Here is a 23,777-nt window from a genome sequence, read left to right as displayed (position 1 = left end):
TCAGACCCCTGGCTTCAATAAAACGAGAATTAAAACTTACGTTGATATTGGCATTTTTGTGTGGTTTCGTGCTATTTTTAATGTCAAAGTTCACAGGAAATTTCACCTCAATCCCTGACGTTCACCCCATGTGACAGCACAAATCAAAATATGATATACAGTAAGTGACATTAACTCACAACTGATTGTTTACTCAGAATGTAAACCAAATTTTATTTGTTTATTCATATTTATCGATTCTGCCATCCTACTGTTCCAGATTACTCAGACACATTAAACATGGCATATTTTTAATACCTCTGCCTTCATAGACTTGCAGAAAAATAAGTGTATTTTTTGACTCATTTTTTAAAAAATTACTCAAAGCATGGATCTCTATGAAATTAGATGTGTGTCCCAGGACTCACATGTCCCAACTAGTGGAAAAACCTTTCCTCTAAAATAGATGAATGTCACCCAACTAACATGAAAGAAAGTTCGTTCCAATGTTTTTGTTTTTAGATTTCTCTCTAGGTTTGAGATGTGGACAAACTGAACCCCCTCCCCACCGACATGGGGAACACTAACCCTTTATTCTTATTATGCAACAGCTGGGCTACTTATAGGACTAAAGACTAAAAGAGAAAATATTAAAAGCCCGTTAGAACATCTTTGGCCGCAACATTTATGCATCATCTCTCCCGAGCGTCTGTAGATATTTTCTGTCACCTTGACAACCGTTCAGTTCCTCCTCCGTGCTCCAGAGGGCAGTAGCGCGCAGCCAAGCCCGGCTGGTTTCAAAATCACACTTATTTCTTGACTTGATAAATTTTTTACTTCTGAGTGGCATGACATGTGATAAAAGTTTTTCTGTCACTTCTCGGGTATTTTGGGAGGAAATATTAGCAAACCACCCAATCAGTCAACTTTTTCCCGAGTTTTTGGAATCCAAAACTCAGGGAAACCAGCTTTATCTAATCATATTCTACATATTTTGATATTTTAGCTTCAATGGATGATTAAAAAAAAACTGATCAACCACAATGATAAGAAAAAAATGTGCGGCCACTCATCCTCTGGAGAATAATAAGGGAATATTTCCACCAGGCCTGGACTTCCAGGCCGCAGATTGTGAGGGGTTAAAAAAAACAACAACAACCGGTGATGATGATCATGGTGATCATGATGATACAGAGGAAGAGCAAGAACATAAGGCAGAAGTTTTATGTCGGTGGTCCCGGGTGGATCCAGGCTGTTGGGGAGCGCTTCGGTCGGGCGCGCAGCCCGCTAAAGAATGTGCAGCCTTCGGAGGGGCGGAGACAAGCTGGCCCCGCATCCATAACAAGGAAAGCTGCGTTCGGGGCAGCCTCGCTGCGGGCAGCCGGAGAGAAGAGTTCACGACCGGGATCCGTAACGCTCCGTCTCGGCCTCTTCTGGAGGGGTAGGGGGCCCCCACAATGGCTGGCTGCTGTTCGGTCGCGGAGGCGCGTTAGAAGAGCCGGCGGGGCGTTATTTGTCGGCGCTGCCGAACTGAGTGGAGCCGTCCGCGGTGAAGTGACACTCGGTCTAACAAGTGACCCGCCTTACGCAGACTCCACATTGTTAGCAGGGGGGGGGAAACGTTCCACCGACCGCAGCAGGGTTTTGTTTTTTTTCCCCTCGTTGCGCGGCACCTTCGGCCGGTTTCCCCCACCTCGAGGCGCGGCGGTTGCGAGAAGTGGACGGTCCGGTTTGGTTTCTCCATCCACTCCACAGCCTGCGTGGAACAAAGTGTGCTTTATGAACGCGAACCTGCGGCCGTGAGGTGGATCCAGGTGGTTTGTCAGCTTTGGTTTGCGCGTCGCAGCGTTTTTAATCCTCCTCATCCTCACCCTCATCATCATCATCATCATCATGAGGACCACCGAGGAGCCGGAGGGCTTTGACGGCGAGGCCTCCAACACTTCCATGATCTCCGGGGCCACCAGCCCCTACCAGCCCACCACCGAGCCCGTCCACGCGAGGAACATTTGGGGCGGGATAAGATGCGACGTGAAGTACCTGAAGTCCTACTTTGGGATTTTAAAGGTGGTTGAAGTGGTAAGTTTGTTGACTTGTGAGGTGATCGACGCGAGGTCTCCATGAGGTGAGGCTGTGACGCGCCGTTAAAGGACCATTCATTTAAAACAGGCCAACAAATGAATGTCGTTAAAAAGCTCTCCTGCCTTTGGAGCGTCATTTTTTACTGTTCCTGAAGTTGTAAAGTTGGAAATGTTATTCAAGGAGACCAGAACAACCCAGATCCTGGTCTGGACTCCATCCCTCACCGTGTTGAGCAGAGGCGCTGCTCGACCTGGAGTACCTCAGGGGCCACCAGTCAGCCACCTTTTTAACCTTGAATGTTGAGCACTGTTGTGCGTAGAAGTAACTTCTTGTGGTGACTGGTAATTTTTTTAAATCTGGCATTTGAAGGGCAATGTTTAAATAAGAGAATACTACTTGTAATGCCAAAAATGCTGGTTTTATTATGCTCCAGGATGACAGAAATTTTGTAAATGCAGTTCAATCCCGTGTTTGTCGTGGTCCAGTCGATTGTTTCTAATCAGGATCTTTGCTTTAAAGCCATTTACAGCGGCGTAAGAGAAGTCAACCCAGAGTAAAAGATCGTCTTTCAGATGAAAACGGAGAACATTGTCTTTCTGGTTTGAAAAGTTTCACACAGACTGGTTTGTATAAGATGCTAACTGTTGGCCTCAGCACTTTCATTACTGTTAAAGCTGTGCTGCTTGAATTAGAAGAAATTATGCGTTTTCAGTTATGATCAGTCTAAATGCACAGACCTATCCCTACAAAATATGGGAGCTTGATAAAACTTTGATATCAGATTTTACTGGGACACAGCAGATCAATGCTGGGGCATGTGCGCCAGTAAAATGGGTCAAACAGACCCCGGGGACAAAGTCATAACTATATTTAATTATAACTTTTTTTAAAAGCTGAGGTTCTACAGCGCTCTGGGCAAAAATGTCATGTTTTTGTAGAATATAACCCTAAAAATTAGGTCATATTTTAGCAGGCTCGGCTGTCCAGGCCCTGGATTATCATGCTAATAGTCTTCCTAACTCTTCTACTTTTCAGTTGCCTGGTAATTTGCTGGACTCACATTGGCTCCAGTAAAACAGGACAATATTCTATCTCTTGCTATGTGTTAAGACATCTTTAGAGTCCATAAAGATGTCTTAACACACTTGATAATCATTGGTTTACATGATTTCTGGACCACAATTTGACTCCTTGATGTGTTCAAATACTTTAGGACTCGATGCACCAAGTGACACTTCTGAAAAACAGATTTTTATTTTTCATTAGTCAACCCAAACTGGCCCACATGGAGACTCCCAGAGAGCACTAGAAGACTCTATCGGGTCAAAGCGACTTCTTTTATTTCAGAGCCAAAAACACTCCAACATAAGCGAGTGGTGTGTTCATGACAGGAGTCACTGTAGCGCTGAGGAAATGAGGAAATTACCTCTAACAATGTTTGTGGATAGCACAAGCAAACTGAAATTCCAAATTGTTAGATAGGCCAGCCTAGATCTCCACTTTTCAAACTTACATTTAAAGGAACACTATTACTTGATCTTAGTAGGAGGCTAAGAGTCGCCGTGGTCTTACCGAAGAGCTCAGCTAACTTGAATAAAACCTCTGTTGTTTACCTCTGGGTATGTGGGAAGTTAGCGAAGTTTCCATCTGTTACCAGCGTGGGAGAAAAAAATCGAAGCTGGCTGTAACCATGAAGTACATTTAGTGGTCGGTGTTCTGAATAGATGAAACAAAACGGATTAAAATAATAAAAGAATAAAGATTATGTTATTATTCATGTGTGCAATCACGCGGTTGCCTGACTTCCTAGTTCAAAAATGATATCCCATTCATTTAAAATGATGATTTAATTGTTTGAATTGTTGGAATTCCTCCCGTTACAAATTTGGCGGTCTTTAGAGCAGGTCGTTTAAAATTTCTTAATACTTCTGCAGATATCAAAGACGTCAAGGAACGTAAACATGAAATCAACAAGCTAGTTTTCGTTCAATTTAATGACATTAATTTCTAAAATGTTAAGAGTTAATAAAAACACAAACTGCAGAAAAACATTTATTTTATTTGAAGTAAGATTATGACCTCTAGACATTTTCTACCGATTTTTGACAAGATAAAATTTAACACCAATGCAACTAGAAAAACACGACAATGAAATGGAACACAAGATATAAATGGTCCTTGAAAGTTGAAGCTTAAGCAACTGGAATTCTGTTTAGGTCTTGAAGGGCTCTTCAGAACCCCAACAGAAGTCTAGTTCTTTCAGATTCACCCTCCAAGGATTAAAACACACCCAAGGTGCAGTAACACAAGGGTGTTTGCATTTATCTTCCATCTACAGTTTGTGTTTGCTTGAATGATTTGTTCAGCTCTGATACTAACTTTCCAGTTTGAGGAAGTCATATCTCCTTCACCAACAATGACGGGGATTGTTGAAAGTCATCCAAGTTTACATTCAGTACCTCAGAGGAGGTTTGCGTGGCACGGTGCCCGGCATTAATGGCTTTGAAGGAGTGAATTTTTACTGCTTGTTCCCTTTAATTGCTTAACTCTCCGTTGGCTGAGAATGCATGACGATCTTTATTGAAATGATGCGATAGTCTAGAGACGACTGCTTGAGATTAAATGTTCAAGGACTTAGTTTCTGCTTAGTCTGGAAACGTCATATCAAGAAGTCGTGCTGTGTCTATTCTTTGGATCCCTGTGTCGATGGAAAGTTATTCTGTGGCTGGGAGAACTGGAGTCACTGCCTTGTTAAAGGATAATCTTTTTGCAGAAATTGTTCATTTCAAGTAATGATTAGCATCGACTGGCGCCGTGCAGTGGGCGTTGCTTTGTGGCACGTGCTTTTTCAAGCAAAGTTTTGTTGTGTTAAACACTGGTTTAACTGGAGGTTACTGTGGTGTCTGGTATGCCAGTCAACACTCAAACCTTATTGGAAGTTATCATGCAAACCTTCTGGCAAAGTCTGTTTTCTTTCTTATGTTACTTCCGTGCCCTGGTCTTATTTGCATTACAGTGGGAGTTTGAAACCACACAAACCCAAGTTGACCTTTGCACCACACAAACCCAAGTTTACTGATAAATGTGACTCTGGGCACACACCAGGTGTTGAGTACTCATTAGTTGCTCAAAGTTGTTTGACATTGAAGCACCAGTGATGAACGATTGGAGCTGTTGACCCTGCACTAATCAGAAACAACCCATAGTAGTAGTATGTATCCTGACCGAGGCGTGTCCAACTCAACGTCTTCATCTTTCTCTTTGCTTTGCCTTGGTCAATAAAGTTGACACACAATTCGTGTCCGCCTGCACCAACAGCAATCTGATACCTCATGGGTCTTGACGGTACACTGACCAAATTGTTTCTGAACATGCCTCAAGTCCCTTTTCATTTACGACGGTGCAGAAAGCCGTGTTTGTAGCCAGTGGTTAATAAAGTTTTCTGTCTCTGAATGTTTTATAATGAAGTTACCAGATGCTCCCAAATGTCAGTGAGCTCTTCCTGCTCCGAGAGAGACGCCACATGCTCATTCTCCTCTGGTTAAAACATTACTTATTGGAGCTTGTAGAAGTCACAAAGACAACAAAAACCCTGCGCGAGCATTCTGGGGGAGACATGCTTGCATTGTTGTTGTTTGTGGCCTCATTTTCCATCACGTAAATGACCGTGGGCTGTTGCAGGAGTATATTCACTATTGTTTGTGCACAAGGCTTCATAGCCCTGGGAGTTACGCATGCAATGCTACAAGGTCTCCAGAGTGAGGCTTCTTTTTTCCTTCATTAATTTTTTGTCCATGGAACAGATGGTGTATAAGAAAGGGAGGGAGGGGGGGGTCCTTCAGAGGTCTTTAAGACATCAAATAATGTGCATTATCTCAAAAATAAGGATGCACGTGGGAGAGGATGGAGAAAGACGTGCACGAGTGTGCAAACTGGTGGCAAAGTGGTGAAAGCTGACGTAAAATCGTTACTCGCAAGATTATCCAGTGTGGTGATTTGCGATCCTCCACCTCCTCCCCTGTGGCTGCCTGACACCTGCTACACAGGGGCTTGGTGAAAGCAATATGCCTTCTTTCTACATGTGACATCATCTTTCAACCCAAGCAGCCCTCTGCTCATATTTGGGTGGAACCAAAGGGAACATATATAGTTATCCTAATCCTTAAGTCCCGTATATAATGTGTGGAGGCCACTGGGTGTATCTGCATCCGCACTGATTGAGTCTTTCTGCTGGTGGGGGCATCTGTGTCTTTGGACACAAATGTTGTAGTTGTTTGTTTCAGTGTCGCAGATGTACTGCCATCATCTGCGGGCTGTAATGAGGCTTTGGCAGCAGTATAAACTGGAACTTTTGTCATAATGACGACCAGCCTGGCGGGTTGCTTTTGTTATGTCTTTGCTTTGTAGCACTTGTAATGTGACTGGCGGGCATTATTATCTGTGGACGTTTTAAGTGTTTCTGCGCAGTGATGTCTCCGGCAAAAATTTCCAAGCCTGGGACAAAGAGACAGTCTGTCGTAAATAGAAGACAGCTTGACCATGCCGTTGCACAAAAACACTAAAATCTGTTGATGGAATGGAATAAATGTGGTCGACTGTTGAGGTACTGAGTCTGGGGTGAAGAGGAGGGGGCATTTTGCCAATGAGACCCTTTGTTTTTGTCCATTTGTTCAGGAGGGACATCGAGTCTTTAATCTTTTTTTTTTTTTTTTGCTTTAACAACCCCGAGTCAGATTAAATTTATAAGTAAGAAATAGACTTACAAACAATTCAAAGTATTTTTTCAGAAATAACCATTTCGGAAAGACTTGAAGAAGTGGGATCTTTACTTGACTGTCGGTGAGGTTCAGCAACGTGTAAAATGCCTTAAACAAGAAAAAACCCATTCCCTGGAAGTGTATTTTCATTTCATTGGTCAAAGTTGACCTGAGTGTTTCAGGACCGGTCACAATGTACTTTGCACATACACTCATCAAAAATATAAACACAACACTTTTGTTTTTGCTCCCATTTTTCATGAGATGGACTTAAAGATCTATAATTCATTCCAGATACACAATCTTATCATTTCTCTCAAACATTGTTCACAAATCTGTCTAAATGTGTGATAGTGAGCACTTTTGCTTTGCTGAGATAATCCATCCCACCTCACAGGTGTACCACATCAAGATGCTGATCTGACATCATGAGTAGTGCACAGGTTCACCTTATACTGCCCACAATAAAAGGCCACCTTGAAATGTGCAGGGTTGTTGTTGTTTTTTGCTTTATTGGGGGTCTGGGGACTCAGAACCAGTCAGTATCTGGTGTGACCACCATTTGCCTCATGCAGTATAACACATCTTCCAAGCATAGAGTTTATCAGATTGTCAATTGTGGCCTGTGGAATGTTGGTCCACTCCTCTTCAATGGCTGTGCGAAGTTGTTGGATATTAGTGGGAACTGGTACACGCTGTCGTATACACCGGTCAAGCACATCCCAAAGATGCTCAATGGGTGACATGTCCGGTGAGTATGCTGGCCATGCAAGAACCTGGACATTTTCAGCTTCCAAGAATTATGTACAGATCCTTGCAACATGGGGCCGTGCATTATCTTGCTGAAACATGAGGTGATGTTCATGGATGTATGGTACAACAATGGGCCTCAGGATCTCATCACGATATCTCTGTGCATTCAAAATGCCATCAATAAAATGCACCTGTGTTCTTCGTCCATAACAGATGCCTGCCCATACCATAACCCCACCACAACATTGACCTCAGCAAAGCGCTCACCCACACGACGCCACACACGCTGTCTGCCATCTGCCCTGAACAATGTAAACCGAGATTCATCCGTGAAAAGAACACCTCTCCAACGTGCCAGACGCCATCGAATGTGAGCATTTGCCCACTCAGGTCTGTTACGGTGACGATCTTGAGTCAGGTTAAGACCCCGATGAGGACGACTATCATGCAGTTGAGCTTCCCTGAGATGGTTTCTGACAGTTTGTGCAGAAATTGTTTGGTTATGCAAACCAATTGTTTCAGCAGCTGTCTGAGTGGCTGGTGTCAGACGATCTTGGAGGTGAACCTGCTGGATGTGGAGGTCCTGGGCTGGTGTGGTTGCACGGGGTCTGCGGTTGTGAGGCTGGTTGGATGTACTGCCATATTCTCTGAAACGCCTTTAGAGACGGCTTATGGTGGAGAAATGAACATTCAATGCACGAGCAACAGATCTGGTTGACATTCCTGCTGTCAGCATGCCAATTAAACGCTCCCTCAATGCTTCTGGCCTCTGTGGCATTTTGCTGTGAGACAAAACTGCACATTTCAGGGTGGCCTTTTATTGTGGGCAGTATAAGGTACACCTGTGCACTAATCATGATGTCAGATCAGCATCTTGATGTGGTACACCTGTGAGGTGGGATGGATTATCTCAGCAAAGCAAAAGTGCTCACTATCACACATTTAGACAGATTTGTGCACAATGTGTGAGAGAAATGGTAATATTGTGTATCTGGAATGAATTATAGATGTTTAAGTCCATCTCATGAAAAATGGGAGCAAAAACAAAATTATTGCGTTTATATTCTTGTTGAGTGTATATTGCATATCATTTTCTTTCTTGTACTTTCATAAATGAGGCCAATTATGCACACACCGACTTATAGATACACAAATACAAATGTCTGGTCGCAGCTTTTTCCATCTCTGCGTCTCCATAGCAGTCTGAACGCTGCTTTGCATGGAAGGCAATTATGGGTCGCTGACTTTACGCTGTTGAGTGTTACACGATGGCACAGGATTGTCAGGGTGGAAAGATTGTGTGAATTGCGCATCACAGCACGCACAAATAAACTACCATGACTACCACGGGGATATGTGGAATCCTTTTTGACGGGGTTCTATCAATGTCTTGTGGCCTTGATGCTTCTCAGGTTTGCTGTCAGTGTTCGTCTTTGTGTCTCTATCTTGTTCATGTGCTTTTCTTTGACTGTGTCGGTTATCCTGACATTTTCAGCAGACTTGTGTTCATCTCGCAAATCAAGTCAGACAATCTGATCGTTTAACTCGTGACCCCTTCAGTTCCTGTCATTAATTGCCACAACGACATGGAGGAAGCAGATGTCTAAGAGGTCTTGGTTGGGGGCTGGTTTGTGAGTCTTTACTGTTAATTGTTCATGTTGGCTGGAGTTTTGTCATTAACTGGAATAAAAGATCCAGGGGTTTGTGTCCCATCAAAGCTAGTATGTGTGAAAAGAAAACCTTGTTTAAGATGGTAGGAAAACTTAACAGAGCTTCTTGTCAGCATGAACTTATGTAAATCCTTTGTAATCAAACTTGACTGTTTTGAAATATGACTTGGCCTATTTTCCTACAATCACCCCTCAAGTCAGAGTTATTCTATAATGAAAGTAATATTTAGTCCACACCAAGTAGATCTGGAATGAACTGGACTTCTTTGAATGCCACAGCGTTGTTTTCTTTGTTATGTCTCTGGGTCCTGGACCGCTCCGAGCCAATCGGTAATCCGTGTGTGGTTTTGTCAGGGTCTAGATGGCAGCAGAACACCTAAATAGCAGAATTCTCCCCATACTGTGGTTTTCTTGATGGATGTTGGCTGGGTGGAGGCATCTTTGCAGGCTGCCAGGAGTGGGGCTCTTGAGATGGGCTCATGGCCTCTAGGCTGTTCGTAGGGCAACAGCTTCATCGTCTGGGAGGCATTGAGTTTCAGCTCTGAAAAAACAGTCACATGAAAGGTTTGATCTCCTGTTCCCTTCATGATTAAGGGCAACATAGCCTGTACATGAACAATTTTACTCATCGGTGCGAAAACATAGCATGTAAGAGGTGCATGTAAGAAAAACAAAGAATACAGGTTGCTCAACCTCTTCTGCTCTTCCTCTTCTCTTGGCTTCTCCCTCCAGATTCTGTCACTCATTGGATTCATCTGCATAGAGACCATCATGCTGTGTTCTCCCTGTGGAGGCGTCTACTTCTTCGAGTTTGTCAGCTGCAGTGCCTTCGTGGTGACGGGGGTGCTACTCATCATCTTCAGCCTCAACCTGCACACCAAGGTGCCTCATGTCAACTGGAGCCTAACGGTAGGTAGGGGGCAAGTCCCAGGGTTTGGATTGTTACACCACTCTTGGCCAACGTGGTGGCCTTAATGTGGCTGATTCCAAATAATGTCTGTGTGTGGGTTTAAAAATGATAACTTGGAAAGTTCCGAAGGATCCATCAGATTTTGTGGTAATCTATGGCATCAGGAGGGAATTAGCTGATTCCACGTTGAGACGAGCACTTGTTTGCTTGAAAGATATTATAACACCATTATTAACTAGTTATGACTGTTATAATGCCACTACTAACTAGTTATAACACTGTTATAACTCCATTACCCACTGTCTAATCTGCACTAAACAAAACTTCCAACGTGAGCCAAGCCAATATTCGGCTGCAGTCATAACAGGAAATGACTTGACGTATATTTTACTTTGACATACTCTTGCTAGCCTGTTGACCATAATGACCTCAAATTGGGCTAAAAAACTTATCATACATATCATAATATGTAGAAACCAAGGGGAGTTGGAAGTTGGAGTTTTCTACCGACAGTGTTGTCGTGGCACCTCGGTAAACTCGTAACTGAATGTAACGTTTGATAAGAGTTAAATACGACCATGACTTGTACTACTTCGCCTTTGACGGGGTTAAATTGACATCATGTTCTCATTATTAGTTGAGACAGACTGAAATGTGTGGATTGTCTGTTTATGCATGCTACTGATGTGTTAGCTGTTAGCTGTGAGCGTACGACATATCATCATTTACAGTTTGGATGTTGACAACAGGATCACTTTGTCAGCTGTGAACAAATGAGCCGGTGGCTGTTGGCCAGCAGACACTGGTTGCCTCATTTGCCTACACATACATGTCTGCATGTTCCAGGCTGCAGCTGAGTCCTTTAACCGAGAGGGTTAGGGTTAGATTGCTTTACCCTGTCCTTGATGCAATATTCCACCTCCAACATGGAGTGTGTGTGTCTGGCGTCTGTATCGCACATGAAAGTGTTTTACAGTCTGAGAGGCAGTTCACACTGTTTTTAAAAACCTTTTTTAGCCTTTATTGTTTTATTTTTTCCTCCTCTGTGTGAAATCTGCTTGTCTCATTTTCAATCAGGCGATGGATAATCTAGAAATATTTCATTCTTGCGTACTGTTTGTGTGTGTGTGTGTTTCTGCACACAAGCGTGTGTTGAGGCAAGTTTGGATGTGTTTAGCCATTACACCCACAGCGGAGGCTGTTGCTAAGATGTGTCGGGCTGCTGTTCTTCTCATTTGTAACACTAGAAACCTGCTGTTAGGAGACAAAGGCCAAGCCTTTCATGTTTTCTTACTGTCTTTGTATAAATGGAATGCAGTAAATTGTGTGTTTACTGCATTCTCTGTCCAGTTCCATACCAAATAAAGACAGATGTTGTACTTCTCCGGGTTTCAAAGTCTCTGCAGACTCCAAACGGTCGTTGCTAACGAACCCATCCACTCCACAGTTGAAGGCTACACCCCATACTGTTTGTCTATCGAGTTCAAAGCTGTTCCCGTCACGCCGAGCCCCTGGGCAATTCACCACGAGCGAGCATTTCAGGATGTTAGCCAACTGTTAACCCTTCTGCCGCCTCCCGGTGTTTCCAAACCGTGACGTGACGCTGCCGTCCCTTCTCAGCGGTCTTGTTTTGTAAAGCAGCAGAGAGTCTCAGACAGAGAGCTTGTTTTTTTTAAATGTACAATTATATGCTACATGATCCCATATCCTCCAATTCACCCTCTGTGATGACTTTGGCAGTGCAGATGGGGGAAACCGTACCCTTGCTTCCTATCCTTTAACGCCGAAATGAATGCAGCCCCGGGACCTCGTCGTAAAGGCACTCGGGGAGTTTTGACTCTTGGGTTTAGTTTAACTCGACTTGGAGGTGAATCAAGAGTGCTCCAAACTCGCTAACTACCCTTTTTAAATCTTCTTCTTCTTCTCCTTTCGGCTTTTCCCTTCAGGGGTTGCCACAGCGAATCAATTGCCTCCATCTAACCCTGATTTTAGACATCTATCATATCTGGTTTGCTTTTGTGGCGGCAGCATCGTCGTGTGGTTGTTGTCTCCGTTGCTCAGCGGCGAGAACATTCATAGGCTTAAATCCCCATGTGGCGATTTCATGTCCCCCTTGTGGGTTCCTCCTGCCGACCAGAAAATGCAACTATCTGTGGGCGGAGTCTCCTCAGATAGAATCCACTACGCTGCAAGGATGGGCGGCTCTAGACACTGGATGGATGGTCTACTTTCATAATGGGTCACAGTCTGACGAGTCAGATTTTGGGCCATTGTGCAGTCATCCATGATGATGTCATAACAGGTGGGAGGCGTGGCCAACCAAGTGCTGCACATTCTGTTACGGTGGCTTCCAACAGAATTTGCTTGGTGAACTTGAGGTGTGTGTGTGTGGTGTGTGTGTGTGTGTGTGTGTTCATCCATCCTCCTGTCACTCCTGCTGCTAATGATCTACATCTCTCTGCTGAATAGACACAGAGCTGAGGTCCTGAGGTTCTTGTTAGCTGCAGTTGTTAATCTATCATCAGTTCTGACCAGAGACCACTTGACTCGCGTTGCGTTTACTTTACCTGCGAGTGGAATCCAATAAAATCTCTCTGTTTTGACAGCTAAAGTTTTGCCACCCAGGCAGATGAAAGACACGGAGAAACACCATTCTTTTTTCCTTTTCCCCTTTTTTTTGGCCTTGATGATTTCTGTCCCTGTTTGACTCTGCCTGACTGTCAGGAGATTGGATTTCATCATTTGTCTTCTGACTCATCCTTTAAGGTTTCCATGGTTACGTTCCAAAGATTGTGTAGCTTCTACCTAAGACCCTCATAAAGTACCTGTAATAATGCAGAACATTGTTAGCTCTGCCAAGGACGTTTTCACTCCTCCGTTGGTTCATTACTCGATTGATTTCTGTCAAACTTGGTCTTTGAAACAAAATAGGCCCCATAAAGATTCTTGGAGCAGATTTTCATCCCCTTTTACTTCATACTTTTTAAAGAATTGATCATTTTTTTTCTCAATCACTACCACATCGAGTTATCAACTCAGAAGCTCATGCGATCTCATTTCCAAACTGCATTGACTCTCCCGCGTTTTATTTCATGAGCTGCATCACAAACACCGATATTTTAGTTTAGAGAATACAAATGTCCTTGAACGCAGGACTGATGTTCCACTAAACTTTTCAATTTGGGGGAAGACAATCCTGATCTCAGTTCGAAGCGGATAAAATCTCAAATTAAAAATTCAAATTTCTAGATTTTTGATTCCTGAGATTGGTATTTCCTGTTAAGTTCCGTATCAAAAAGATACTCATCAGTTCATCTGCTGCAACTCAACGGGTCAAGGGTCATAAATCAGGGTTAGTCCAAAACTATTTGATTAATCGTGATGAATTAACATGACAAGATCCAAAAAAAGGAAGTCTTGATAATTTAAGGTTTTTAGGAGGCTGTTGGGAAAAGACTGAGTCGTGTGGTGACGTGACTGGAGCTGGAGAGCATAAGGGAAAACTGGAAAAGCCTTTGTGCACATGAGAGCACAAATAACAGTACTTCCTGTTGAACCAGTCAGGTAAGATAAGTGTGTGTATTGTGAGTAGAGTTTACAGTGGTGTGTGTGTGCGTGTGTGCGCGTGCGTGTGTTGGGTGAAGTTTGGATCCACTTTGAAGTTTACTGGTGTTCAGTGGTCGCACCAGCGGATCCATATTAACACACTACTGATTAAACTGCAGGATGGGTGAGTAATTGTTCCACCCTGCCAACGTGTCTGCTTCGTTATGTGCGTTTGTTTGCCGAGCGATGTGGGTCACATGACGGGACCGCGTCTGCCTTGATCACAGTCATGCATCTGATCACGAGTGGGCCTCGAGTCACGCTGCCCTTTTCATTATTAACCCTCCCCTCTCTGTTTGCACTGCTGACAGCATGAGAGGAAACCATCAGCCAGAAGCATCTCATTGTCGTCTGTGTGTGTGTGTGTGTGTGTGTGTGTGTGTGTGTGTGTGTGTGTGTGTGTGTGTGTGTGTGTGTGTGTGTGTGTGTGTGTGTGTGTGTGTGTGAGGGAGTGGGGGGGGGGGGAGTCATGTGCACATAGAGGGTGTGTCATGTGCTGTTGACTCCTTTGTGAGCACCTGTGGTTTAAAGTCAGGGTGAAGCACCAGGAAGCAGAGCGGCCGGTTAGGCAACCCTTTTTCTTTCTGTTCACCATCAGCGGGTGTGTGTCATCCTTCACGTCGGCCCCCCAGCAGAGACTAATGTGGGTTTAGACCTCACATATGTTGGGTGGGGGGTCGGGATTTAGGTGGCCCCATTCCACTTATGTGAAATGTTAGTTTTTATTTTATTGCACTAATCCTTACAATGGTGCGTTTGAGTACCAGATAACTGTGTGGTATAAGGAGACTTCTGTTGAAAATTATTCAGATATAAATTCCAGAAGGCGACGGGCTGCTTATTTTCCTCTGTAATCAATTATATATTGATTTATATATAATGTATACTTATGAAGTTGAACATTGTGGGATGTTTCAGAACTAAATCAGGATTTTGACTATTTTTCATTTTATTAGACATTTATTTTAGATTAAAAAAAAACAAAAACGTTGAGTTATTAGTGTTTAAAAAAAGCACAGCTTTAAAATTGATTCATGACTTTGGTATTGATTGATTTGTTTTCTAACCATATGTGATCACATAAATAAATAAAGCGATCCCGGTTACTCGTCCTGGAGTCTGATGGTCGCTGTTTTTTGTGTGTTTCTTCCACGCAGGATCTGGTCAACACCTCTGCCAGCACTTTCTTCTTCTTCTTGTCGTCTCTTGTGTTGGGTTTCATCAACCACAACACTGCGGCTGAGATAGCAGCACTGGTGAGTAGTCAGAACACGGATACGGAACACGACGACCTCACCAATCATCCAGCGGATCGCAATCAATCTGTGTGTGTGTGTGTGTGTGTGTGTGTGTGTGTGTGTGTGTGCGTTTCTAGCTAGACTGGTTAATCTCTTTTGTTTTACACTGTTCAGTTTCCACTGACATCTTTTTCAAGAATGCATTTAACAAAGCGTTTCCATGCAGTATTTATTCTTGTGGTTGCCATGGCATCATTGTTCTACTTCCTGCTTCCCTTGTACATGCAGATCTTTGGCTTCCTGGTGACAGGTGTGTACGGCGTGAACACTGTCCTGGCGGTGCGGAGGTGGCGCCTCTCCAGCGGGCATCAGGGGGTGATGGGTCAGAGCAGCGAGTACATGCGGGCTCGCACGGCTTCTCGCGGTGAGATGGAGGCGAGGCCCGACCTCGCTTGAAGCGCCGGCGGACAATCAGAGGGACTAAGCGAAAGCTGTGCCACGGGCAGCTGACGGAGATCCGACTGAAGCTCCTCCACCCTTCAGGATAGCGTTTTGTTCATTCGGAGTTGAGGGGAAGGGCTGTTCCACGCTTCTCATCCCGACACCTCAGCTGTGATTTTTTTAAAAAAATCTTCATTTCCCACCCACAGACGCAACACACAGGAGCGCTCCGGTCTAGATTGAAACGCTCTTCACAACGCTGGTTTCCACATATGTGTTTCCGAAGGATCGCAGAAATAGGCCGCGTTGAATTTTTATTATATTTTATTTTGTTGTTTCATCTTTCACTGTGAATGAAGGCAAGTCAAATTAAAAGAAGACCAGCTTTTGTGCAGTAGTTTCCTGTTAACACCTGTGCTGATGAACATGATGGTGGATCCAGGTAGAACTGGACCAACAGCAAACAGTTTCCTGCACTGCAACTAAAGCGCCTTTTGTATTTTTAGATATAATATTTCAAATTAAAGATTATACATTGATATATGATTAGCTGCTATTAAAATGTCTGACAATTCTACAGCATGGGATCATTCTTAATTACAACAATCAGATGAAGTTAAAGAACTTTTTTATTATTTTTTTGCACGCATTCCAAGGCTTAATGTCAGCAGTACATCATATCAGTACCCTCAGCCTGCATGCGCTGAATCTCAGGTATCGACCAAAACATTTGCGTGCCTCGATCTGAATGCTGTCTTTTTGAAAATCCCTTCCGAATCATTAGACACGGCCGTAGTAGAGACGTCAAGAGAAAAACATTTAAAAGCCAGAAGGTGGAGAAATGAAAGGTGTGTTGTAGAAGTAGTGCATGCAAACATTATCCTTACAAGTTGAATAAGAATATCTGCACTTGTATTTGTAGTTTATTATCACACCCCTCATGTATGAGATCCTTTGTTCCACGTTGCAGCTGACAGGTTCTTCTGTGTCAAAAAAAAAAAAAAATCCACTTCCTGTTTCCTTTTTAAATGAAGGAAGAATTATCAACTTAATTCTTTGGTGTGTTCCTTTTTCTCTAATGTATTTAACCTTCACTCTGTGTGTGTGTGTGTGTGTGTGTGTGTGTGTGTGTGTGTGTGTGTGTGTGTGTGTGTGTGTGTGTGTGTGTGTGTGTGTGTGTGTGTGTGTGTGTGCGCGCTTTCAGATCTACAGTATATGAATATTGGACTGTTACTGAATTTGAGCAAGACGCAAAATGACTCTCTGGCGCCATCTCCTGGTTTTTAGTTGAACTGCTCGATCAGCCAAGAGGAAGTTAGAAGAATAATAATACACTGTCTTCTTGAAACATCTTCCTGCTTGATCAGACACGTTTTTAGACAATCATACTTGTTACTATGTCCGTCGGACAACTTTTAAAACAATGTTTGTACGACAACAGTTGCGTGATGCTCTTTGATAATATAAACCGATCACACAGCAGCTCTACATATATATACAACCTTGTGCTACAGTGCTATATTTTATGGGAAAGAGAACTAAAGCTTTCCACCAGTTTCCAGATTTCGCCATGAACAGCGGACTTTATTGAAGTTGGAGACGAGCTGTTGCGTGACTGACATTTGACAGCGAGGTCTCCGTCCTGCAGACTCGGCTGTCATTTTTATATGTTAAACATTGACGAAATGCTTCAACCTCTTTTATGTGACAGTTTCAATAAAGTGATTTGACAACAGTTGGATGTAGCACAATATTTTTTTTAATTTATTTTAACCTTATGAAAAATTTTTTGCAAACAATACAAGATGTAAACATCAGTTCTATTTTCTGACGTCTTCATGCGCAGCAAAGCTTCTCCATTTGAATCCAAATGGTGATTTTTTTTTAATGCGTAAAATTCCATATATTTTTACTCATAAACGCAACAAATCAGATTTTTTTTTTTTTTTTTTAAAGGCAAAGTTTACGTGGTTTTCTTTGCATTTTCAAAAAAAAAAAATCTGGGAGATAATTTTGTAGGACGGCGAATATGAATGACGTCACACGCGTTTCTAATTCACAGTGCCCTCTATGGCGTCACATTCACTGATGCGTTCACGTGCGTCTGATTTCTCAGTAGTGGCAATGGAGCAAAAACTAACATTCAAGCAGACAAAAAAAACCCCATTTTTTTTCTATACAAAAAAAAAAATCACATAGAAATTTACATAATAATGCAGTAAATGGCTTCAGTGCACTCTTAGACACAAACAGGTTGAAAGAAGAAAAATACAAACACAAATTTACACTTTTTAAAACTCTGGGTTCCTTGTATGGATTTAAAATTGTCTACAAACAAAAAGAATTTGAGACATAATACAAAAAACGATCATCGCTACACAAAAAGATGAGTAACACCCTCATTACAAAAATACAACGAGTTAAGCTACTGGACAGAGGTTGTAACCAGCCAACCCTCGGTAGATGTGTTCTCCTGCTGTACGTGCGTTCTCATAGTGGTAGAAAACAGGAGGAGGAGGATGCTTATTATGCTTCAGAAATTCTGCAATTCCTTTTTTTTGTTGTTGTAATACTTCCATTTAAAACATTTTTGTCACAACATAACTCACTTATTAGAGTGCCGAGACATTACCACATCAAGAACATTTTGTGTTGACATTTGAATATGTAAAAACAGCTACAGATCATTATTAACCATTATAGATTGTTCCTCCATACAAATTCACAGCTTAAAGATTATTTCACTGTTAGGTTTACGATGACCTTCATATCATTCCTAAATTACTTAAGGCTCTGGTTGTGACTTGACAACAAAGAATGGCGTGCTTTTTAAAATACTCCTCACAACTTGTAAATGAGTCTTTATAGTCAGGAGGAGGACCGCTTCGAAGGATGAAGAAGATCTAGCTCATCATTTTTAGAAGACATCTAACAATCCGTGTAATATCCACCGCACATGGATTTAATGTGACATAATGTAATTCTAAAAATAAAAATCCTAAATGGGAATTCAGTGGCTGGATTTCCTCAGGATGAAGTTGCTCCTTGATTGGATGAAGTTCCCAAAGGGTTCAGTCTGAATCGGAGTCTGAAAACTCATCTGGAAGACAAAAGAGAAGCACAAAATGATCAATTTGACTTCATTATGAGAAAGCCATGACAAACATGAGAGCCCAACACAAACAAAAAACCACAGGAGGTGAGTACCTTGCTGCCTTGTCGGCTCCGGGTTAGGACTCCCTCCTTCCTTTAGGAAATTGGCCAGCTCATTAAAAATAAAGTAGAAATCTAGGGCGAAGGCGATGGTGGCGAAGAATCCGAATATCTGTTGGAAGGAGGACATTTGCCAGCTTGTCACAAAGTCAGTGTGTTGTGATTAGTAATGTGTAAATCATGGTGTCTTCTTTACCCCAGCAGCCTTAGAGGAGCCATCCAAGTATTTGGATACGGCGATTATGGAGACGATGAAAAAAATAATGGAGGCCGTCACACATCTCATGAAATCCTTAGAAGACAAAAGAAAGAAGAAACTATCCAACTTCTTCTCTGTCTTTTTCTTTTTAACACAGGAATACTTTACATGTATTCACTGATGTGATGATTGACCTCACCATGAGAGGCCAGAGGAACCCTTTAAACCTCTCATTGAATTTGGTGGAGTAGGCGAACAGCAAGAAGAAGGCACCAAGAAACTCGAGCAGGGGAACCGTCACGAAGGCCGCCGCCGTCGACGCCGCGAAACACACGAAAGACACGAAGGACAGGATCTGCAGAGACGATTGGAAAACAAACAGAACATGTTTCACGAGTTCCCGTTGATGTAAAAGTCATGACTAGAGGCTTACAAGAAAACCATTCCCTGTCTTTTTTATTGTGGTTGACAATGAGGAGGCGTTCTAGGATGCACTCTTTTTTCTTTATTTATCTATTTCTAAACCAGCTGCTGGAAGCCATAAGCAAATTTACATTTTTAATCCAGCAGAGAGATAAAAAAGACACACACACACACACAAAAATATAAGGAGTCTTTGATCGTCTTTCTTTAAGATAACATCCTGAAGCTGTACGTATGAATTATAGCTCCGGGGCCCATTTCCTGTAAGGAGATACAGCTGTTATAGGGCAATATTTATTCACACAGGCTTGTACACTATTACCCTGAATCCCTCTCATCCCGTCACATGCACACACACACACAAACACACACACACACACACACTTGTGTAAACACGCACAAACAGACTTCGGTAATGAAAGAAGACTTTAAAATGTGCTCTGTGTTCAACAAAGTCCTGAGTAATTACAACGTGAGGAAACGAGGCCATCCCGTGTTTGATGCTCTCCCCTTAAAGGGGCTGGAAGCACCCAATCAGAGCAGAGGAAAGCAGGTCCAGACACTGTAAACTCAAACAGGCCCGGCCATCTTGTCTTTGTCTCAGTCTGTCGTCCCACACTGCCCCGAGGTACGGAACCCCACCCCCAAAACGAACCCAAAAGGCTGCAGCTGCAGTTCTTCATAAATGCTGCTACTGCACTAGCATCCTGTCAGGGGGTCCATAATGTTTCCCTCTAATAAAGAAATGCCCAAAGGCCAACTGGAGCTTTGCTCCGAGTTCCTCAGACAAAATTAGTTTTCACATTGTTTGATATCAGCAGAGAAGGACTGCTGCGCTGCTGCAGCTCATCCACGGTCGAGTCAGCAGTCCAGAAGCCACAGGCGCTCTGTTTTTCACCAGCAAATCCACACAGCATTTTGATTTATTTTCATTACTTTTTTAGAATGTTGCTCCAATTCTTCATTGTTTCTTTCTTTTTTTTTATTTCTTTTTTTTTTTTTTTATGGCAGACAGGAGGTCTGCTAAACGTTTTGTTACCTTAAAAGGTATCGCAGCGTGTCCGACCAGCGGGTCCTTGGAGGTTGTGAAGCTCTGTTAATGCATTAGTGTATTACACACGAAACAAAGAATTCTATTATTACGTCTACAACACATTTATCAGTACTCCCACGCCTTGTTAACACGTGTTTTCATTTTGCAATCCCTGCAAAAATATGTTTTGTGACTTTCAGCAAGCTGTGATTTCACTTTATTTTTATGAGGCTTGTTGTGGGCTGAGTTGGAGAACCCTCCACACGGTGGTCCGACACACTTAGTGAAATAACACAACCTCAGCAGGATGCGTGTCTGACTGATGGTAAAGCTACAGATATAAACTGATATAACCATATCATTTCAGCCTTTAGCTTCAGTTTTTTGAGTTGTGTTACAAAAATCCTTCACACTGACTTTCTGAAAGCAAAAGGCGCTGCTAGTTGACAAGATGTTTGTGTCTTTTTTTTTCTTTCTACTAATGATGTGTTGTTTCATTGATGATGATCTGTTTTATTGATCTTCAACTTAGCCACTAACAGCTAGGTTGTCTTTTAAGTCTTCCATTCTGTCGTTCAGTTTGCCGTTTACCTTAGAGATGAAATATGTGGCTTAAAGTAAATTTAAGGGATATTATTTGTTATTTATGTTTCTTTTATATATGTCTATCTGAAATAAATAACATAAATACGCTGGTCTGTTTGTCTGCGGCTCAGTCTGACCATTTACACCAGGGGTGCTCACAATTTTTCAGCATGCAAACTACTTATAAAATGACCAACTCAAAAACATCTACCTACCACAAAAACGCAAAATATATATTTATTTTAAATATATTGAGATTTTATAGTACAGGTATGTTGATGTACCTTGCATACCCACATGAGCTCACATTGCACAACACAACAGAAGCTACAGACAGTAGCTGCTAACAACCAGCCTCAAGCACACTTCCAAGTGATTACCAGTCATAGTGGAACGGTAGTCGGACTTAATTATCTTATGGGAAAAGGCTGACTCACATAAATAAGTGGAGCTGAGTCATGCAGTCAAGGAGGTAGCACATTTCCTCTAGTTGGGGTACTTTTTTTTTTGAGTAAGTTCCAGAACTGTCCATGAGCTCTGGACTTCAGCTGGATGTTGGCCTGCTGTGTCAAAATCTCATCTTCCGCTCCAGACGAGTTCAGGAGAAACGGAGCTATAATTTTTGATGCGAGTGAATCAACCTCAGTATCGTCCCAAAAAGGAGAGCGCATGATTGTAGTGACTGGCATTAGCAAAGAAAAGTCTTGAAAGTGTTTGTCAAACTCTTGACAGACACCTGTCAATCTGCTCTGCGTAACATTTGCACGTTCATGATCCCTTTTATGTTAAGCATTTCAACGAATAACCCTTGTTCATGGATCATGCAGCGGTAATTCAGGAAGTCTAGCAAAGCATTGTTTGAGCAGATGTCATCTGACTGGCTGACCTGTTTGTGGATCAAGTGATGGGATGGATGATAGGCTGCCGGCTTTTTCTTTTTAAATGCAGTAATCCCTCACGCATTCGCGCATCAACACACGCAGCTTCACCTCATTGCGGATTTTTAGTAGGTAGTCATTCCATTGGCTGACAGCGTCCGGAAGTACGCTCTGTTCCTTGAGTCTTGGAACGCAACGCACTTAGGTGAGACACAAAAGTGCTTTTAAACAGTCTAGAAGAGTGCGGGAAAAGGTAATGCAGATATAAGGTGGTTTAATATCAGTATGGGGGAGGGTTCATAAACGTTTAAATTACCGTGAATAATAAAATAAATAGTCGTTGTGGGTGGTTCCTGGAACGCATTAACAGCAAGTAACGAGGAATTACTGCATTACCACTGAGATCAATTGCGATCAATGTATTGAGCACCCCTGATTTAAACCTTAAACCGGAACTTGAGACCAGTTTGTAGCGTTAGATAGCACAAATAAACGTTGAATTATGATAGCTTTGGGTAAGTAATGTCAGATGGTGCATAAATAAGAACAGTAATCTTCGTACAAGTTCGTTCATGATCCTTTGTGTACAGTAGCATGTCATAATGTGTTGCTGAGTGTTGTTTATTTGTTGTTACTTTAGGCTTCTAATTCTACAATTATTACTATTACTTTAACAAGAAACGGTGAGTTTGCTTCAAACATTATTGAACTAAGCAGTTATGGCTCCTGTTGAATTGACAGGCCTCCAGAAATATTAAAAAGTTAAGCTGGTGACTGTTAAATTCAAAAGAATTAACTTGCTAAAGTATTTCTACAACTTAATCAACCCTGAACTGTGATTAACGTCAAAACTAAAGTAGCAGAATATATAGTGCTAAAATGGACACTTTAGCGTATTGGAAATCGTCTTTATATCATTAAATCTGTTTTAAAATGTCACAAATATTCTAATGCTCAGTGGAAGGATTAACAAAGCAGCATGTTGTGGAGTTTCAGTGGAGGACAGCGGCTTTTTGGTTCGGCTAAAGAATTTTAGCCTTAGGGCCCAAGATCATAATCAGGTTATTGAGGAGGCTGCAGTGTGTGTGTGTGTGTGTGTGTGTGTGGCTCCAGGGTAGCCTACATGTTGTGGCAACAGACAGAAGGTCCATCATGATCTCAGGCCTCATGACACGGATGTGAGGCTCTACAACATTCACTGATAACAGACCAACTTACCGGTTGGAAGAAATTCATTTGGAGCTGGGAATAAAAATGGAATTCTTCCGTGAACTTATAAATTATATGATGTATTTGTTTTTGAACATAGAGAAATAACATTTTAATTTAAGCTGATTAAACAGATCAGGGATTCTGAAGAACCTGTGTTGCGTTCAAGTCCCGCATGTTTATTTCTACTTTAGGAAATTGGGTTTCAAAGTTGCGCAGCTCCTCCCCTCTCTAATGGAAACCTTGTGACGGGAACTGACCACGTTTAAAATGGTAACCTTAACTTTAGTTTCTAGTGTGCGTCAAAACTTTTATCGCTTTCTGGAAACCCGCAAATAAAAAAAAAAAGTCTCCGGAACTTTTTGTGCTGCGCATCGTTTTAAAGAAACGGCGCAGAAACAGTAGGAGAGGCGCTCCCTTTGGTCATTTCTTACCACTTCAGCAATAAGCAGCATGCCTTTCCGTGAAGTGGCGAACTCTTTGGTCGGTAGAACCGACTTGAGGACAGTCTGGTGCGGCCGATTCGGTTCGGGAGCCTCGATGTCCCCCATGTTTGGAAAGAAAAAAAAAAAAGAAAAAAAAAAGATTGGAACTCTCCCCGCAGGTTCAGATAGTCCACACTCCACTCAGGGTAACGGTGACAGGAGTTTTAAAAAGAAAAGTTCTGCGGAGGCGTGAGGCTCCTTAGAGGTGGAAACGGAAACAATGACAGTGCGGAAAGGCTGCACATCTGCCTGCTCCAGATGTGAAATGCGACCCCCCCCCCCCTCCGACTCCTCTTCCTCCTCCTCCTCCTCCTCC

General features: G+C 42.5%; 2 protein-coding genes across 2 annotated transcripts; one reads left to right on the top strand and one right to left on the bottom strand.

Annotated features, from left to right (window-relative positions):
* Positions 1–1,017: 1,017 nt before the first annotated feature.
* Positions 1,018–17,171, top strand: cmtm4 (CKLF-like MARVEL transmembrane domain containing 4). Its single transcript, XM_068338445.1, has 4 exons — positions 1,018–2,058; positions 9,974–10,150; positions 14,915–15,013; positions 15,284–17,171. The coding sequence occupies exons 1-4, from the start codon at positions 1,873–1,875 to the stop codon at positions 15,449–15,451; spliced, it is 630 nt and encodes a 209-aa protein (XP_068194546.1). The 5' UTR covers positions 1,018–1,872; the 3' UTR covers positions 15,452–17,171.
* Position 17,172: 1 nt separating this feature from the next.
* cmtm3 (CKLF-like MARVEL transmembrane domain containing 3) lies at positions 17,173–23,767 on the bottom strand. The gene is made up of 5 exons (XM_068338569.1): positions 23,411–23,767; positions 19,048–19,203; positions 18,846–18,941; positions 18,644–18,761; positions 17,173–18,536 (listed from the first exon to the last, which is right to left on the bottom strand). The coding sequence occupies exons 1-5, from the start codon at positions 23,525–23,527 to the stop codon at positions 18,508–18,510; spliced, it is 516 nt and encodes a 171-aa protein (XP_068194670.1). The 5' UTR covers positions 23,528–23,767; the 3' UTR covers positions 17,173–18,507.
* Between the last annotated feature and the right edge of the window lie 10 nt (positions 23,768–23,777).

This window comes from Antennarius striatus, chromosome 1 (genome assembly GCF_040054535.1).
Source record: "Antennarius striatus isolate MH-2024 chromosome 1, ASM4005453v1, whole genome shotgun sequence".
Lineage (NCBI taxonomy): Eukaryota > Metazoa > Chordata > Actinopteri > Lophiiformes > Antennariidae > Antennarius > Antennarius striatus.
The sequence above is the reverse complement of the archived record's forward strand: the minus strand, read 5'-3'. Positions and strand labels throughout refer to the sequence as shown.

Coding starts and splice junctions, on each gene's coding strand:
- cmtm4 (XM_068338445.1), top strand. CDS start 1,873: ATGAGGACCACCGAGGAGCCGGAGGGCTTTGACGGCGAGGCCTCCAAC. Junction 10,151..14,914: donor ATGTCAACTGGAGCCTAACG/GTAGGTAGGGGG, acceptor TCTTCCACGCAG/GATCTGGTCAACACCTCTGC. Junction 15,014..15,283: donor CGGCTGAGATAGCAGCACTG/GTGAGTAGTCAG, acceptor TTGTACATGCAG/ATCTTTGGCTTCCTGGTGAC.
- cmtm3 (XM_068338569.1), bottom strand. CDS start 23,527: ATGGGGGACATCGAGGCTCCCGAACCGAATCGGCCGCACCAGACTGTC. Junction 18,942..19,047: donor GGTTCCTCTGGCCTCTCATG/GTGAGGTCAATC, acceptor TTGTCTTCTAAG/GATTTCATGAGATGTGTGAC. Junction 18,762..18,845: donor GCTCCTCTAAGGCTGCTGGG/GTAAAGAAGACA, acceptor TCCTTCCAACAG/ATATTCGGATTCTTCGCCAC.